Raw genomic sequence first — 19,594 nt, 5'->3', positions numbered from 1 at the left:
TATCATTTAAGTGACATTTTTACAACAGCATTTTGAGCTTAAACAGTACAAAAATGAAAGCTTTCCCTTTAGCAGTCTTTCCCAAAAGAGAGTTTGTAAGTGAGAACATTTGGTTTTCTTCATCAAGATGCATTTCTTTCTGAAACAAACACCAGATTTCTAAAGCATCCAGTCATGTGTCAAAACAGTAGGCTTACAGAAAATGGTAAATTAAAGAATTGTCTTGAAAAAGCCAGTGCTGCACTCCCATTTTTCATGAATGCTTCAGCTTTGAGTGCATTTTCTTTAATAGTAAAGCATCAATATTTATATTTTTTGATTCCTAAATGAAATAAAAGTATTTGCCAATACAGGTATTGTACATTAAAAATAAAGGGGGAAGTGAGAGGCTGGTGAATAGACTGCTCTGTTTAGTTTTCTTCTGGTTTGTTAGTAAACTAAGAACTAGAGCAGAAGAAGTCAAAAGAGACACTTTCAAACTGCCAGCCCTATATTTTCAGTCTAAAATCTTAAGTGCTTTAACCATCTATATAGTAATTATAATAAAATCCCTTCCTTCTGAATACAGTTTTCAGCTAGCATGTGCAGTAACAGAAGTAAAGCAAGCAGGTAATGCTCAATATTTCGTACACAGAAAATGGTTGTGATAAGCAATACATTTCCCTTTGCTCAAGTTCTAAAAGCAGATGGTTAGCTTTGCTTATTTTAGACCTCCTAAGTACAATATTTAACATTAAAAGCTGAAAAATTAAAACCTAGTGCTGGTGTATTTTCTAGTGAAAAAATGACAACAGCCCCCACCCAGTACAGTGCTTTGTGGTGTATGAACATCTGTGCAGTGAAAGGGACTTTGTGAAAACAGCACCTTCTTACTCCTCAGAATTACTCTTGGACTTATGTAGAATCAGAATCACAGCCTGGTGTGGGTTGGACCAGTTGAAGTGGTCCAACTGGTTGAACCTGATGACCTTAAAGCTCCTCCAGCTCCAACCCCCTACCACAGGCAGGGACACCTTCCACTAAAGCAGCTTGCTCTAAGCCCCTGTGCCCAACCTGGCCTTGAACACTGCCAGGGATGGGGCAGCCACGGCTTCTCTGGGCAACTTGTGCCAGCACCCTAGCACCCTCATAGGGAAGAGCTTCCTGATTTCTAATCTAAATCTCCCCTCTTTAATGTAAGGACATGAAAAGCCTCTTTGCTATTTTTTTTTTTTTTTAATAAGAAAGAAACTTTAAATCCTGCCTCTGAGGACACGGCTGGTTTGGAGCTGGATATCTGTGAGCTGCTATGCTTCATGGCAGCCCTGTCTGTCAGGGCATCTGCCTTTACCTGTGTTAGTGTGGCTTGGCTGGCGATGGAGGAAGCGTGGAAGGAGAAGCAGTTGGATAGGCACAGCCTTTATTAAAGGTGATGTTGTGGAAACAAAGTTTTCTGAACTCGGAGCTTCCCGCAGGGCAGTTAGTGTGCACTGAATTAGGCTCTGGATTTTACAGCACTATCTCTGAATTCAGGCACTTAATCAGGATGAAGCATCATCCTGAACATTTTATACACTCAGTGAGGACCACAGGTCTGATTAAGTCTCTGGAGAATAGTCTTGTCTCCTGTTGATTAGAGAGGGGTCCTAGGAGTTACAGGGCTGTTCACTGCCTGAAGTCACCTAAATCTTGGTCTGAGTGTGCCTTAAGTGCCTCCATGTAGTGTGGATTTTTATACTCTGAAGGTGGAACAAGTTTTTTAGGGGAGCCTCAATGTATTTGAGTTTGGAGAGCGCTCTCAGTTGCCATCAGTTGAAGTGTAGATTTAGGTAGTTTGTAGATGAGTGGGGAAATGAACCTTGGTGTGGGAATCTTTGAGAAATTATAACGGTTAAGTTAATAATAGACTGCTATAGAGTCATTAAGTCATCAAAACTATGTAAGTAAAGGACAAAAGAAAGCCAGCACCTTCCCCAATTTACAAATGACCCCAGCTGACTTATATTCACCAACTGAATGCTGTTACATGCTGAAGCTCCTGTTCAACAGGACAGCTTTTCTTAAGAATTCATGTAATTATTTGCTATTTCAGTTTTAAAAACATGGCATCCATGAAATACAAGTGTGGCAGGTAGAACAGAGATTTGTTAGACATGCAAGTTGATGCTAACTGACAGCAGAACAGATCAAGAAATGCCTTGTACTAACCAAAAGTGATTAAGACTTGTAGCTCCCCTACATTTTTAGACTCTTGCTCTCTTTAGTGAATAAACAGGTTTCTTTTGTTTAAGTACTGCAATGAAAAGCAATTATTATTTTTGTTTTCAATAATTCATTTTTAAAAGGAGAGGAGAATTCAGAGACCAGATCTTTCATCTGGTTTATGCATGAGTCAACATTGTCAAACAACCCGTCTTTGTACCCTGACTAATTTGCTCAGACTGCTGGAACACTGCCTAGACTTATCTCCTGAGCAAGAAAAGTTTTGCAGCATCAAAGGGGTTTTAGATCTATTTTACATTTATGAATGTAGTTAGGTCCAGATTAAATAAGTTCTTCCTATCCTGCAAAAGACTGAAGAGCTACCGTATTTGAATATGTGCTCATGAATGTTTATGAATGTTAACTAATTAGTTGATGCTGTAAACTCACGGGTATATAGGAGGGATAACTCAATTTTCTAACTTCTGTTTCTAAGGACTCTACTATATGTCCTTTTGAGGGAGCAGTCACTGTGGGCCTGAAGTTCAGAAGCAGATACATGAAGGGTAGGGAGGCAATGTCTGTTGATGCTGGGTGAGCAGTTGAGTAAAACTGGTGGCAGCTACTTTGTCTCCAGGGTTCTTGAGCAGAAACCTGGAGAAGAAAATGCAACATACTTCCAGTAAGAGCTGGCATGAAAGAGGAATACTGAGTGTTATATTAGTGCTGGGTGCTGCTCCTAAAATAAGTGAGACAGCAGGACATGAAATGCTGAGATAGGAAGCTCTCAAGCAGCTGCTGTAACTCTCTGTGCATCTGAAAACAGCCCTTGGAGAAGGACTGGTAATGACTGACCCACTGGTTAATTCAGTTAGTGGGATTTAAAGTCCAACACTGTGAATTCATAGTCAGGTGATGGAAGTGCTAGAGAGTTGAATGTGTAAGGCTGAAATGTTGGGCTGGTATTTCCAGCTCTATTTTGTACTTAATTATATATGTTCACTTGAAATAAAAAGCTTTGGTTTATGTAAGAACGCAAAGCATTACTATTATTGTGGTTTTCTTTCCCTTTAAAGGGCAAGGTCCATCATCACAACCAGAATGACCATTTCCCACCTGATGGAATTGGTAAGAATCTGCTGTTACTGAAGGAGTTCCTCTGAGCTCACACTGATTTGCCTTCAGTGAAGTTGATAGTTATGTGACATAAATTGTGTATCTAGTCTTCTCTCTCTTTGAAAGCCTTTTACTACTTAAGTGCATTTGGGAAACAGGTTATGGACTGTTAACTAGACATTAGGTATTTCAGAGGCTGTCCCTTTACGGGTGTTGTGCACGCTGACTTCAGAGCCTTAACAGAGCATGGTTGTTGACCCCTTAAGAATAACTGTGTTTGAAATTCATGATGTAAAATACCCTACCAGTGTATTTGCACTAGAGGAGTTATAACATTATATTGCATGCATTCTTTTATGAAGTACTTCGAAATTAAAATTGTTCTGTCATGTATCCAGATATTACTGATCATACTTCTGCAGTGTAGCATGCAACAGTTTAATAATCTTATTATTAATTGGAAAAAGTATTAATTTAAAGGAGGATGGTTCTAGTTTTTGATGTGGTGTTTAACAGCTACTCTGACTGTCAGCGTATTTAATGGGATATTTTTCATTGATGCAGTTACCAGATACCTGTTTCTCTGTATTTCAGCTGGTGTTTTCTGCCTCTTCAAGTTTTTGAAATGGGATACAGGAATTGATTAATGCTTTCTCTTGGTGTACCAGACCTGTGCTGCTAGAGAGTTGCATGCATGGTTTATAAAGACAGATGCTATTAGGATGAGAGAAGAAAGAAATAGTCTTCTTCGTGTTCTGTTTTTGTATGTATATATATTTGTATTTTCTTTCTTTCTTTTCAGTTCAGCCCAATCCTTCTGTTCTAATCGGAAATCCTATCCGAGCATATACTCCTCCCCCTCCTCCTCTGGGACCTCACCCCAATCTGGGGAAATCTCCAAGTCCTGTTCAAAGGATAGATCCACACACTGGGACAAGTATTCTATATGTACCTGCTGTCTATGGAGGAAATATGGTCATGTCTGTGCCTTTGCCTGTAAGAATTCAGTTCCTGTTTTTTTCCCCCTCATTTATTGTATGTACGAAAATGAATGGCAAAATCACTTGATGAATATTTTGCAGGTTTCTTCAGCCCACAAATATGTGGGCTTTGCTTGGCTTTAGGAGTGACTATGCAGAGGATGATCAGATAATGAGGACTTAAAAACATTTCTTCCACAAACAACTCCAGGCAGCCTAAAAGCAGTTTCTTGTCCATATAATTTGGGGTGTTTTCTCAGCACTAGGTTTAGAGCTCACCAGTGGAATCTGTCTCATCTGACTTGAGATACCTACATCTAAGAAATCATTAATTGCTTAGTTCAGTTCTTAATCATTGGAGAGACACTGGTGATTCAGGTGGAACTTGTTTCTCTTTATTGGCTTCATACAGTTTAAATTACCAGCTTTGGACGTCTGCAGTGCAAGGTGTCTGAAGTGATAAGAAAAATAAGCGTAGTGGGATATTTTCCACTTCCAGAACCTCATAGTGAAGATCCCTAATCAGGTCTTTTAGGCTGCCTTTATGTATGGGATTTTGCATTACAAATAAAACTATCCCACTAAAATTTCCACAAGTGAAAGAAGCAGTCTCTGCTTTATTTCTAACCTTCACACATATTCCAGGAGGAAAATAGGGAGGAAAGAACAAAGGCTGCAGAAGGAATATTGTGGAGTATTATGTATGTGTCGTACACAACTCCTGAAGCCTGTGGGAAGGACATGGAACCCACACATGCAGACAATACTAAATGTTGGCATATGGTTAATTTGTTTTATTAATAATTATGAGTCCTCTATTATAATTCAGGTTATGGATGCTATATAGGAGACTTGCTGTAGGTTCTCTAGTTTCAGTTGCATGTCTCAGGTCATAGCTATATATTTTCTTTGCTAGGTCAAGGGATTTCCCTTTTTCCTAGCTTATTAGAAGTCTGCATTTGATGGATAAATCTAAATGCAATGAGAAGGCTAGCAGCTGTACCTTTGTCATGCTCGCTCACATTTTATTAATATCAAACCAAGGTAATTTAGAAATCTGTCTTATTGTTCCAAGGTTAATATATTTTTTTAATGTATTTCTAATCAAAAGAAATATATTAAAAAGTATTTTGAGCTCACCTTCCCTGAGGATGGATTTTTAAATAATGAAGTGGCAAGACCGAGGTACTAATGAGATAGTTACTGTTGAAAAGAAGCTTCTTGGAGATGATTTGAGGTTGTACAGATGCAGCAGTAGCCTAAAGCTAAAGTTCAAAGTGCACATTTCAAGGGCAAATACTAATTTTCAAAGAAGAATTGCATGGAAGTTGTTACACTTAAAACAAGTAGGGACTGAAGTAAAATGTGTTTGTTCATGTGAGATAAAATGATCTCTTTGCTTTGTTTAAGGCAGTTTCCGTATCCAAGGTAAAAACCTGAGGAGGTTGTCTGCTGTCATGAGTAAAGGATGCTTTTTCAGCCTGAGTGTTGATGATTGCTTTCGTTGCACTCTCCTCTTATTCATGTGTTTTCCTCCTTTTAATAAATTCCCCACAGGGTGAGATTGAACTGATTTGATCCAGTGCTGTCTTCTTTTGCATTCCTTTTAGGAATAACTTCTAAATTGTAAAAAATCTTGACTGTTTTACATGCTTTCAGGAGGTGAATTTTACTTCAAATATTTAGGAAGGTGATCTGTAATATATGTGTCAGATAGTATAGACATTTTGGAGTGGCCGTGTCTAACAGTCTCTTGATGGTACCAGTAGTCCTGTTAACTTCACTAAGTGTCTGTGGGTGCAGAAAAAAGAACGAGTGTGGATACACAATGTTTTGCCCGGGGTAGTCTTTGAGAATCTTTGCTTTTTGCCCTTTGCTGCTAGGCCTGCCCTGAGTGCTCTCCCTTTCCACACCATCTGTACTTGTGTGATTACATTAGTGTGTCAGGTCATCTGATGTACGGAAAACTGACCTATCAGTGCGCTTGTTACTTTATGTTGTGTAGCATACCTTAACAGATTGCATTTTTTTTCTTGTTCTTTTAATGATGTAGGTACCATGGACGGGGTATCAGGGTAGGTTTGCAGTTGACCCTCGAATCATTACTCATCAAGCAGCTATGGCATATAATATGAACCTGTTACAGGCACATGGGCGTGGGTCTCCTATACCTTATGGCCTGGGACATCATTCACCAGTTAACATAGGACAGCAGCAACAGCTTCAGCATCAAGACAAGGAGCAACATGAACAAAATCGAAACGGTTAGTTATCGAAATTGCATTGCAAATTGGTTTTGGTTTGAGGGAGTCTGTGCTTTAAATGGGGTATTGTGGAAAGGGCTTTTTTTCATTTCTTTCAAGTGACATTGAGGGATCTACAGAATTAGGGAAATAACCTGTGACTTGCCATTACAAATAGAATAACTAAGATACCGTGAGATTCAGAAGAGGAAGTAATCAAATTTGGGGGTGGTGTTGAGGGTATAATTGATCTGTCTCTGTTCTGCAATCCAGTAGTAACGACTGCTGATGTTGTTTACAATTAAGCTGGAACAACTACTTAGTGATGATTAATGAACAAAGCACAGAGATTAAAGCGAAAGCGTTATTTGTGTAAATTGTATTAAATGTTTATGATGCTGTAAATGCTGTACAAATAAGTCTAAATTTTCCTGTGTCTGGGAAGAAAAAGCAACACAAAATAATCAATTTTCCATTGAAACTAATTAATTCCTTGAATGTGCGTAGGTAAAAGTGAAAACACTGCTGGACCTGAAATCACTAAAATTCGAACACCTGAGAAGAAACCTGTAGAATCCAAGCAGGTGGGTTTGTCTTATTTGGGGTTGTGGGGTTGGTTTGCTTGCTTTTTGATATTCTCTATTTTTAATGAATTTCTTCATTACTGACACGTTTTTGTTTGATTTGGTTAATGTGAATTTTCAAGGCTTTTCATTCTGTTTTTCTAGGTTGACTTAGAAGCAAATTCTCAGAATAGAAGCCCCGAGTCCCGTTCCAGTGTTGGTTATCCTAATGCTAAGTTTCATCGCAAAGAGAACCTTAACCCCAGGCAGCTGAACCTCCATCTCACTCCACCCCACTCACAGTACGCAGTTCCCAGTCGCCACTTCCAGCACCTGGCACAGATCCCAAGGCAGCCATATCCTCTGCAGCAACAGCAAAACCTTTTAAGTCAACAGCAAAATCATTTGCCTGAACAACAAAACCAAATGCCACCCCAGCAAAGCCAGGTAGTTCAGCAGCATAATCATTTGAATCAGCAGCCTCCACAACCTTCGCAGCTTTCCCCTGCTTACCAGGCAGGCCCCAGCCAATCTTTTTTTAATAATCCCATTCCCCACCGACCACATTCTCCTGCTGTAGATGCTGTGATTTCAGAACAACACCCCCCACCTATGTTACAAGAAGTCAATAATCCTTTGAGGCCTATTGCCCAGCACAACCCTGTTCTGCCAACCCACTTGAACAACTTCATTGAAGAGAATCCATCAGGAATGCCCTTAGGGGACACTTTAGGTAGGTGACTTTATTTAAATTCAGAGTGTGCAATTATAACTACATTGAAGTGAAAATGAAGGAGGTATTTACCTTTTCAGGCATATTGCCCTGAATTGGGTCATTGTTGGGTTAGTTTCCATAAGTAATGTCATTGAGCATAATTTGCTGCTTGAGGCATGTTTGAATATTCAGCACTTTATTAGAAGATCCATGTTTATATGATTTTCCATATGATTTAAATAACCAGGTTATACACTGCAATGCAGTTAGTATATAATAGGCCCTGGAATATACTGTATAAAAAGTATTCTTTTTTTTTTGACATAAAGATCTTTAAAAAGGGGCAGTAGATAAAATTTTTGTTTTTAAAACTATTTTTATAGATCGCATGCATGGAAATGTAGCTTTGGAAACAATAAGGCAGCAACAACAAGCCAGGTTACAGCAATGGAATGAACATAATGCCTATCTCAGTCAAGGCACTATTCCATATCAACACCATCACCATCCTCATCTACCACATCTTCCTCAGCAGCCAATTGGATTGCATCAACAGCAGCAAGTTAGGGCAAACTGGAAACTTGCCAGTAATACAGAAGATGAAACAGAGGCAACATATTCAAGGTATTTGTTTACTGAGTCATCAGAGCTTGTATAAAATTGAGCAGTGGGCACTGCTGTAACACTGTGATAAGTGCAAGACACGTAAAAGTACTGCTTTTTGCTGCTGGTATTATGAAGGTGAAAGTAGCTGACAGGCTGACTTACAACTATGCTTTTATTGTGTGTTATGTGTTGTTCTGTTAGCATATTGGGTAGTAAAGCTGTAGTGGAAAAAATACTTCTGTGGAGCTTTTCAGTGCTGTATTTATGGCATAAGGAATGGCTAGAGAGTAACAACCTTGTGTTTATAAGAGAGGTGTCTGAGTGTAGTTAAATCCTATTAAAGTTGCCAATTCTTCAAAGTGAATTAGTAGCCTCAGATTTATATGCTTGAAAAGAAACAATCCAACCCTTCCACAGACACGGTTCCCCAGTAAAACCTGATCTTTTCTTCCTTTTCAGAAAGCCTTTGCTTTTAAAAGCAGATGTAAAAATAATGCTTACCTTTGAGATGAAGCATTAGGGGGCAAGAAAGGAAGCTGTTGAACATAAACAGAAAAATGGTTCCAGTGGTCATCAGCTTTAATCATGTGTATTGTAAAGGCTGGATTTTTAAATTGCCTCGGTTTACTGTCATCTCCCACTATGCTTTATTTTCCATCTGATTTGTTATAGTAAAGCATCTAAATGCTCTCTTACCTGACTCTGTGAAGTGCTGAATTGAATATTCTTGACCTTTTGAAGAAGTTTGGAAGTCTGTTGTCCAAGTGAGGGGAATCCCTGATTGTTCTAGGTTTTGCCTTTTAAAGGGTTAAAATTTTCTGTAACTATGTGGAGTCTTTTACTTTGTATAGTAAAGCAGGAAATCCTTAGTTGCCTCTTAAGAGATAACAAAAAATGATTCTTCTGACTGAAAAGGAAATCTCAAGAATTATTAAAACTTTGAGATGAGGTAGGTATTTCATCCAATTAATCCTCCTGTGCCTAATTTCTGCTTGCTCAGCCAAAGCCTTTGAAGTTAGGGTCAGTAAGTGCAAAAATGAGTATATTTAAATTCAGTGTTTTGTGCTTTTGAGTTTTCTCCACCTCAGACAGAGTGGGATTTCAGCAAAACATCTGTTCTTTTTCTTGATACGTTTGTTCTGTCAATACAGATTCCAGGATTTGCTCAGAGAACTGTCACACCGTGATCAAAGCGAAAGTCGGGACTTAGCTGAAATGCCACCCCCTCAGTCAAGACTGTTGCAATACAGACAAGTTCAGCCCAGAAGCCCACCAGCACTCCCTTCTCCTTCCTGCAACTCTAACCACAGCGGTCACTTCCCTAACTTCACTGAAAACAACAGAGACATTGAAATACCCAGTAACCCAGCATTTCAGCAGCATTTACCCCAAATATACAATCCCCCTTTCTCAATGCCATCTGAACATATAACCCCATCTCCCTTGAAATACCTGCAACCTGATGGATCATGGACTTATGCTAACCTACAGCAGAATCACCTTATGGGGCAGGGCTTTCATTATGGTATACCTCCATTGCCCCATAGGTCACAACAAAACCCTTTTATACAGATACAGAATCATCAGCATGCAGTCGGTCAGGAGCCATTTCATCCACTCGCATCTCGAGCAGTATCTGCTTCTTCGCTCCACAGCTTAGAAGAGGTAAGCATTTTTGTCTGTAGCTGAAGTTGGTGTGTCATTTTAATATCAAATTATATGTTCAAGTGGTCATGAATGAAAAATATCTCGTGTGTTAAAAGCTCACACTGGGAATTTCTGAGGTAAAAATTTTCTCTGCGTCTTCTCTGTTCACCCTGTGCGTATTCGTGCTTCTCATCACTGCAGGTAAAATGTTTTCGCTCCTAAACGGGAGGTCTTGGCCTGTTGACTGTTACTCAGAGTTTTCTTGCCATCACTGCTGTATTAGCTGCATGTCATTTGTCTGGAGTGCAAATTAACCACATCCCACCTGGGTGAAAACTCATGAAATGGCTCTCTGGAAAGTCAGCTTTATAAGCCAGCCAGCTGCTCAGTATTAAACTGTGTTTGAGTTAGTTTTCATAAGAGCTTGAACAATACAGTTGTTTCAGCATGGCGCAAAACCCGATTTAATAAATCCCACCTACCCTGAGCTAATTCTGTGCAAAGCCACCCTATGTATCTGGGGGCTCAGAGTGTTGGAAATCAGTGCAGAGAGATCCAGATGTGCTTCATGAATCCACATCTAGCACAGATGCTGCCACATCACAGCTGGCTCTGCCCGTCTCGATCTTTTCTGTTCTGGACTTTTAAGGATGTGTATTAAGGGATGCAGACTATGCAAGCACATAAAACTAGGACAGGTCATGTTCTGAACAGTTTTTAATCCCTGTTGGAATTTGGAGTGCCAAGGAGTGTATGACATGTAGACATGGCGTATGCTGGAAGCCAGGTTGTATGCCAGGAATGTCAGAATTGATATTCTCAGATAATCTTGCACTGACTGCTTGTAATCCAATATTGGTACCTCAAGTTAAGTGGCGTGTTCTGTGATGCATTTCTGTCAAGGTTCTTACAGGAGCTGTGGGGGTATCCCCCCTTAGCGCTATCCCACATACTTAATTGCCTTTTGACTTGTGAAAATAGAAAATACTTCATTTATGTGCCTGAGCAGAATAACTAAAGCTTAATTCCAGTGCATTTTACAGATTTCTGTCATAGATACAGAGAAGTCACTGGAGCCCTCAGGCCCAGCCAGAGCTGTAGTAAGGTTTGGGTTTATAGAAATTCTGTGTCTTGGTCCATTAAGCCATACCACCTTGTATAAAATCTAACACTGTGTGACAACAGTTAATGCTGTCAGTAGAGCCAGACAAGAGAACAATGGCTTTTCAGCAGAAATAAACTAATAAATATTCCTGTAGAGTTTGTGACAGCTCCTGCTATCCGAAGGCAAATAGAGTGAGCCTTTATGTAATTAGTACAAATTCGGTTTTGGTCTTATTTCTTCTTCCTTTCAAAGCATGTGACAGAAATGCCAAGTCCAGTAAAAATGTTTCAAGACAGAGACTTGCTTGTAAAGTTTCCAGGACTGCTAGTTCAGCTGGTAGGTAGGACTGAATACACAGCCTGAATACACAATGCTGTATTTTTAACAAACCCCTCATACAAGGCAGGTGTCAGGAGAGATGTCTTGACTTTCGGTATCTTTACTAAAGAGTTTTCTTAATCACTATTCATAAAACTTGATACTTAAAAGCTCTTGCATGTGTTTAATCAAACCACATTTGAACTGTGTATCAAAGGCAATCCTTAAGTTACAATGTGTGGTCCTATACTTGGAAGCGTCCAGAACTTTGATAACTTCCTGACTGCTTACCAAATTGCCCATTAAACTCAATAAGACATACACCTTCTGCGTGTGATTCAGGCAGTAACTTACGGGCTTTTTGTTGTTGTTGGATATCACAACTTCTGGGTGTCATTCAGGCAGTAACTTAATGGACTTTTTGTTGTTGGATATCCTCAAGAGAGAAGAGTGACAGGATATCAAAGTGCTGTTCCCTTCATATATCATGATAGTGTGGCAGCTATAATGACATATTACAGTTTTCTTTCATGCACTCTTTTTTTTCCCCTGCCTTATTTTTTGTGGAAGATAGAATAACAATATTGGGGCATTGCAAGTTAGTGATTTGATATTTAGTTAGCTAATTTTTTTAGGATGTTTAGTTTTTTCCTTTATTAAGTATAGATTTACTACTATGACTTTGGTATTTGTCCTCTTATTAGTAAAGCGCAGAAGGGAGCAAATACTATGCTTCTTCCCCAAAATAAACTATAATATAACAGATTTGCTTTGAATCTTGAGAAGTTTAGAGTCCTTAAATCTGAACTCTTGAAGCCAACAGGTTGATAGATGGAGCTCCTGGCATTTTCATCTGCATGATCTACAGGGTTTATGGAAACAAGTAAGCTCTGTGGTTTCAGATAAAATTCTCTGCATTATTTCTCCTGAGGGCATACACTTCTCCAGAGCATTTGTTTTGTGTGTACATACATAAAATCCAGCATACAAATGTATGGTGCTTCCCCAAATCCTGGTACGCAAGTCACTTATTTGTCCTTTGGAAACTAAGCTCCATTTTATTCCTTTCTACACTTTAATTGAATGTTCTCTCTTGCTCTGTTTCTGTAAATGCTGGGTATCTTCCTCCTCATACTGAGATACACCTCCCACGTAGGAGTGTGAGATGTAAAGGTTGATAAGAATTAAGGAATCTCAGTTGACACTTTTTGCACTTCCTTTAAAATTCTGTGTCTCTTTCGTGCGATTAAAATACATTATCAGTGACTGCAATATACAACATGGAATTTGAAATATATTAGATTTTTTTTCTAAATGCAAAGGAGGTGGTTTTGGGTTTTTTTTCAATAAGACATTGCAGTGGAAAATCTGGATGGAAAACCAGTATTTGATACAGTTGAATAAAAGGAGCAAAAGGCCTTTTTTTGTTGTTTTCTTGTTTGCAGTATGAACCAAGAGGACCAGGCAGGCCGTTGTACCAAAGAAGAATTTCCTCTAGTTCAGTCCAGGCTTGTTCTGAAGAATTAAGCACTCCTCAAGACAGTCTTGGTCAGTGTAAAGAGCTTCAGGACCACAGTAACCAGTCATCTTTCAACTATTCATCACCTGAGTTGTGGGTAAACTCCTCCTCATCTGCCCCATACCCAAACATTCCATGCAATGGAGCCAACAGAGCAGTTCCACCCCGGGAGTTGTTAGGTAGGTACAGTCTTATCTTTGTTTTTCTGCTTCTCTCTCTGCTCTATCAAGTAGACCGTTTAGGCTGGAATAAGCAAGTGTGAATAGAAGGGTTGTTGGTTTGGTTGGGTTTTTCCTTTTTCACAAAATCTTTTCTGCCATCTCTTCAAATCCTGAGGCCAACTTCAGCAAAGATTTTTTGAAGTATTCCTTTAGTAGTTAAAGGTATGCTCAGAGTAATCCTATTTTCACTTGCTGTCTTGTTTATGTTCCAGTACATTGCTGGTGTCTGAGGAATACTGTCGAGCGTTCATCTACAATACAGATTCTTGCCTTCTTACAAAAGTTACAGTAAACCCACATGTTCTCTTACAGTGGGTTCAAGTGCGACTCAGTTGTTGCTAAATGAAGCTAAGGTAACTGGTGGGCTTCATTTGCAAGAGAGATTGTTTCCAGAATAAATGATGTTTCTTGTTGATACTACAGTCTGGAGGAGAAACAACATAAACTGAATTAGTAATTTCATTGTATTTTCTAGTAAATTCTAGTACTTCATCTAAGTAATGATGAATTTTAAACTCTCACCATGGAAGAATCACACAGGAACCTGGCTTTCCTGCTGGCAGTAGCAGTGCTGATTGATTTAGCAGAAGGAAGCGAAATTAACTTTTCAGTGATTAAAAAAACCTGCAAGTAGAGAGTTGGAGCAGTGCAGCTATTCATCTGTTCTCTGTATTTTTGATGTTTGTGAAAAACAAAATTACCAGCATAGTGCAGTTTCTTCTCCATGATTTTGCTTTGAGGATCTCCAGTGATAATTAAAAAATAATACTAAAAAAGAGCAATCTTTGGTGTGAATATTAAAAACATTTAATAATGTGTAAAAATTTTTATAAGCTGGGCTTATTGTCCTTAAAGGTCTAATTACTTTGAGTCAGATTTTATAAACCTCAAACATCCTGTAATTTCATAGTGTAGTAATTGTGAAGTAGAAACATGCATCGTAGAATGAATGAAAAAATGCTTTCTGTTAGCAACAACACACAAGTGTTAAGTTCCTCATGTGCATTTTCATTGCCAAAGTGTGCAGATGTTATTTTACAAAACCATATTTAGGGCAGCATCTTTTGGGCTAATTTCAAACTTCAAGTTCAAGGCACCTTCTTCAGTCTGTATTTTCACTGATAATCAAGTTGTTGAATGCATGATACATCTCATCAAGAGTGACACCCATCTCTGCAGTTGCTCTCTAGACTCTGTGGTTATCTGATAGTTGCTCAGGAGCCCTAACAAGATTATGTTGGGATCAGTTGATACCACATCTCCTTGCTTTAGCGTAAAGGTTGAGAACATGTTTGTGACTAAATTCTTCAGAGGAAATATGTGTCTGTAAAAGCACCATATCTATCTGTTTGCTGTCAAACAGTTAATCCTAAACAAAAGGGGCAAGTTTAGATTAGTATCAGCATTTGCAGTGAAAATGTTTCATGTTGCAGTTAAACATTTCTGGTTTATAAATAAATGTATATTCAACATTGCCCTGTATCTGATAGTTTGTGCAAACAAATCACCATTTTTATGGCTGTTGTGCTTTCCTGCTTTACAGCTCACTGGCTATGATGATCATATTTAAAGCCCAGAAGTGTTTTATAGTGCTGAGGGTTAATGACCAGTAACTACAGCGTTTCTGGTTACTATTGATTTTTATCCATGAAATTAAAACCCATGAGAATGAGATGCTATGAACTAGTCCTGTGTTCATTGCTTGAGAGTGAGAAATCATGCCAGGCTGTTCAAGGGCTTGTATTTCCCGTACATGAGAGATGGCTGTGGCACAAGTGCTCGGTTATCTCAACGTGGATTTACAGAGTGCAAGGAGAGCTGCCATGAAATGCTCAGTAGTGTTGTATGCAACCACTTTCCAAAATTGCAATTTGAGAGCTTGTTTCGCATTGCTTTTTCTGTTGATAGCAAGAAAATGTTTGAAGTTCTTGAACAAGATGTTTATTTGGGGTTTTTTCTCCTGTTAGACACCTTTACCACACATAGCTTTCACCTCTGGCTTTGCTTGTTATTACTTGTCTTCTCTTGAGTGCTGTGGTTATTTTGGGGAGGTTTTTCTGCTTGTGTTCTGGGGTTTTATTTTTTGGATCATAGCAACCGTAGCAAAATTGTTTTGCTTATGTTCTTTCTATATTCATTCTTCTACAGATACTTTTTTATTACTTTATTAAAAACAAAAGCCTGTGTATGACCCCTCCAGTGGGAAACTTAACTATATACTTCTGGTTTTTCTAGTTTTATACTCATTTGGTGGTATTTTTGGGGGGTTTGTGCACTTTAAAAATAACATTATACATTTAAAGATTGAAATAATTACAGGATATCTGTTGCCCAGCTCCTTAGCTAGATAGAATGTAGACCTGTATTTCAATCTCTGGCCATGTAAGATAGCAGAATTCTCCAGATAAAAGTAAGATGCCACATTAGGATTTAGGAAACTCACTTGAAAGCAGTTTTATACCTATGGTTTAAAGCACCATTTCTTTCTGATAGTTACAAGGGTAGTTAAACATGGGGCAAAAACCTATCAATTAGCAGGAATGCATTCAGACTAAAATGTCAATAATTATTTGGATGCCATTCAGGAGTCAGAATTGCTGTTTGAGAATGAATTATATATGGTGCTGTAAAGTTTAATTTTAGCCTATTAAGCTCTAAAGCAAGAAGAATGAAATGCTCATTGTGCTGTCTCAGTGGATAAAGTGTTTAAATTAGAATATATCCCTTCCTGAAGCAGCTTACCTTCAGTGCCCCTGCTAAATCCACCTGTGCAGAATTGCAGGTTCAGTGTTACGAACTCTGCGGGTACGCGCACCTGGACAATCTCTCTGATAACGCCTGTCGTCTTGGCATTGCTGACAAGGATAATACATGAGCCAATAGTTGGGAATGAAGCTAGATAGCATAATAAGCAGAAATTTCCTAGGACCTAGAGTGACTAAACACAGAAAATTGGTGGTTGCAGTATCCCTTAGTACTTTGGTGTTACTATAGAAAGATTTCCACTGAATATTAGGATAAATTTCTTCACTGAAAGGGTGGCCAGGTATTGGAACAAGGTTTTGCTGGGAAGTGGTGGAATCACCATCCCTGGAAGTGTTCAAAGAAACATTTAGATGCCCTTAGTGACATGGTTTAGTGGTGGACTTGGCAGTCCTGAGGTAAAGGTTGGGCTTGATGATCCTAAAGGTCTTTTCCAACCGAATTGATTCTGTGTTTTCCTAAGTGTGAGCTGTTCATTTAGACAAGCTGTGGTTTACTCCTTTCACAGCTCCACCGAAGACGGTCAAGCCGCCAGAGGAACACCTGAAGGCCGAGAACATCCAGCTATCCAACTCCTTCAACTACAGCGTGCTGCAGCATCTCGGCCAGTTCCCACCTCTGATGCCCAACAAGCAGATCGTCGAGTCGAACAGCAACAGCCAGCAGAACGCTGGTGGGAGCAAGCCGGTCATGTCCTACGCAAGTGCTCTGCGGGCTCCGCCAAAGCCCAAACCTCCTCCTGAGCAGACAAAAAAGAATAGCGACCCTTTGTCTTTGTTTCAGGAACTTAGCCTAGGTAGTTCATCAGGTAGCAATGGCTTTTACTCCTATTTTAAATAACCAGATTATTTTTTTTAGAGAGAATTTAATTTTTATTTGTGTCCGTAGGTCTAAGATAGTTGGGGCTTCACCTGTAGTTGCAACTATTCCCTTTGTTTATATTAGTAACTATAGCCTCACTTAATTGCTTTGCTGCTAGACTTGCAACTAATTTTGGGGGTTGGTTTTTTGGTTGTTGTTTTTTTTTAATTATATTCCATTATTTTGCTTTTTTTTTTTTTGGATGTGGGTCGGGGTTTTTTTGGAAGCTTTTCAGTAGGAAAACACCTGTTATTTTTTAAGTTGTGTAACATTACTGATCTGTTGCATTAAACTAGCAGCTGAGAGGTTCTTACCTGTCCAACAAAAAAAGGAAAAAAAAGGAAAAAAAAAAAGGAAAAAAAAAAGGAAAAAAGGCAAAAAAAAAAGTTTGTCTAAATTGTATTTAAGAAGATTGTAAGTAGCATTTACATTTATTCAATAACATTAGCATACTATGCTGGGTTTCTGTACCAGAAATGGCCAGTTAATGTAAAAATGTATGTTATTTCTGCTTAAATTCATTTAATTTTCTTTCTTTTCTTTTTTTTTTTTTTTTTTTTTAATAAAGGTGCAGCATCTTCTAAATCCTTTCAGTTTTATCAGCTTTTTTGTGAAGGGATGCTGCATTCTCAGACTTTTCTAGTTTTAGATTCTGTATGATGTGGTATTGTATTTTCCATCCACCGTAGGGTAAAGTGAAGGCATTCTTTGCAGACACCTTTGCCATTGTTTGGAAACATTCAGATAAAAAAAGTATTGGTATACTTTAAAATATTAAAAAAAATATATATAAAAAGGCAAAAAAAAAAAAAAAGAGAAAAAAAAAACCCTAACAAAAAAAAAAAAACAACCCAACAAAGAAACTCTACATTTTATTTTTGGACAAGCTGGTAATAGAAGCTTGTTTGAAAAGTTAATTTGATAGGTTTTTTAAATGAATCATGAAGCTGAAAATAAATTTTTAGGTATGTTGGTGCTTAGTAGATTTAATAACTATTTTAAAAAGGACAAAAAAAAAGAGCGTGATTTTAGTAAAACTACTCTTTTTTTTGTTTTGTTTTGTTGGTTTGTTTCAAATTTTTTTTTCCACTCTGCATGTGTAAATGTTTGTAATCTGGCTTCTCCCCCCTCTCCAGTGGTATAAAGAATTGTGCCGCTTGAATTCTTTTTTTTCCTTTCTTATCTTTTTTTTTTCTCTCTCCGGTAAAACTTTTGGTACATTATTTGATGTTTACATTAAAATGTGACATTATACAAGGAAATTCAGATATTTTGCTAACTGTTTTGTTTGAGGAACATCATTAAAGAAGAGATTTAATGTTTGTCAAAGCTGTATCCAAATTAATCGAAACCTTTGGGGGATGAGGACGGTTCCCAGGTTATTTTATCTATATATGAGTTCTGCCAAGTTCTCCACAAACCTGGCCCCTTAGGAGAACAAACGGAAAAGAAGATTAATTCTAATGATGGGATATTTAAAAACTGAAGAGATAAGTGTGAATGAAAACTCGGAAGATGAAATTTGTCGCTGAAGATTTCAGGTCTTGCACACTGTTCGTACTTTAGCAGCTGGGGAGCTAGCGAGGGGGTGTAGTTTCCCCAGATCCATAGTCCTCCTTTTACACTTGAAGTAACTTTAAATCTGGGAAATGCATTACAGGGACTGAGCTGGGTGTAGCTGCAGTATTCCTCCACTTAATAACATGCACGAATTAAAGTTGTAGAGCTGCGTGGGGGTGATTTCAGATTTCTACAGCTGTCCATGGGACACCTGACTAATGAGCAGTGGCTGCTGCTGTATTCAATCAGATTTTTGCTCTGGTTACAATCAGGGTTATTATTTCTTTTGCATTTGACTTCATGTTTTAAGGCAAGGGTCTTTATGTAATGGGGTTGATTTAAACTCAGTACACTGCAGAGGTTTGCATATAAATTTTTTATTATAAATCTTTGCTGGTTTATGATTCAGAAACTTACCTGAAAAAACTTTTTGCTGTAAAAAGAAGAGCACGCGTAACTCCTTAATTTATTTCCTATATGTCTATACCAAACAAAAGATAGGGAGGGGGAAGCCCCTTGCCAAGTTATGCACTTCAGCATATGGCATCAAATCAAGAGGACCCAAAAATGAGGAGAGGCCAAATTCTGCAACCTTGAATCCAGCAAAACTACTGTTCAATGGGTTTTTTGTCAAGCTGACGGGTGCAGAAATAGGTCCATGGGAAATTCATTTGCAAGGGCCGGGTGTGTGCTCAGTCTAAGTTAGCCTCAGTCTTTTTATTTCCCCGGAACAGTGCCAGTTCTCCTCAACGGAGTGACTGGCACTGCTCTGAGAGAAGAATCTGTGTGCCTGAGCGTTGTAGTCTGTGAAGAGTTCTTGATGAGATGTGCGAGACTATGACAGAGGAGAGGTAGGGTTCAAATGCACTTCACTTCGCCGAGTCGGCATTGTAATTTCAGGGGCTTCAAAATCACTCATTTATATGGAGCAGTCTTTTGATTCTGTTCACCATATTTGAATATTAAAACTAATAAACGTCACTTGTTAATTTACTGCTATCTGTCGATTAGTTAAGGGGGAGATGGTTGCATCTCACCACATTTTATTCATGTTTTACACTGGCATTTTTGCCTGCACTGAAAATGCTGTGGTTGAAGGAGCTTTTTCTCTCTGACTTAAACCTTGATGAAAATCCCTGCCGGTTTTGGTTCTAAGTTTTCCTAAGTGCTCTCACCCAGGAATCTGAGGATGGGGT

The 19,594-nt window shown here is 38.6% G+C and overlaps 1 protein-coding gene across 6 annotated transcripts in view; it reads left to right on the top strand.

Moving 5' to 3' along the window:
* Positions 1-19,391, top strand: part of HELZ (helicase with zinc finger) — an 87,045-nt gene extending 67,654 nt beyond the window's left edge. For all 6 annotated transcript variants that reach the window (XM_061377212.1, XM_061377210.1, XM_061377213.1 and 3 more), the window contains 9 exons: positions 3,258-3,309; positions 4,100-4,293; positions 6,331-6,541; positions 7,028-7,104; positions 7,249-7,816; positions 8,182-8,422; positions 9,556-10,069; positions 12,920-13,172; positions 16,486-19,391. In XM_061377212.1, the coding sequence (XP_061233196.1) occupies positions 3,258-3,309; positions 4,100-4,293; positions 6,331-6,541; positions 7,028-7,104; positions 7,249-7,816; positions 8,182-8,422; positions 9,556-10,069; positions 12,920-13,172; positions 16,486-16,817 (2,442 nt within the window). In that variant the 3' untranslated portion in view covers positions 16,818-19,391. The remainder of the gene's footprint in view (positions 1-3,257; positions 3,310-4,099; positions 4,294-6,330; positions 6,542-7,027; positions 7,105-7,248; positions 7,817-8,181; positions 8,423-9,555; positions 10,070-12,919; positions 13,173-16,485) is intronic.
* The last annotated feature ends 203 nt before the right edge of the window (positions 19,392-19,594 follow it).

The sequence above is a fragment of the Neopsephotus bourkii genome, unplaced genomic scaffold, assembly GCF_033783945.1.
Source record: "Neopsephotus bourkii isolate Nb327-2 ecotype Australia unplaced genomic scaffold, CSIRO-AGI_Nbou_v1 NB_1749, whole genome shotgun sequence".
Lineage (NCBI taxonomy): Eukaryota > Metazoa > Chordata > Aves > Psittaciformes > Psittacidae > Neopsephotus > Neopsephotus bourkii.
This window is presented reverse-complemented; position numbering and strand designations above follow the sequence as displayed.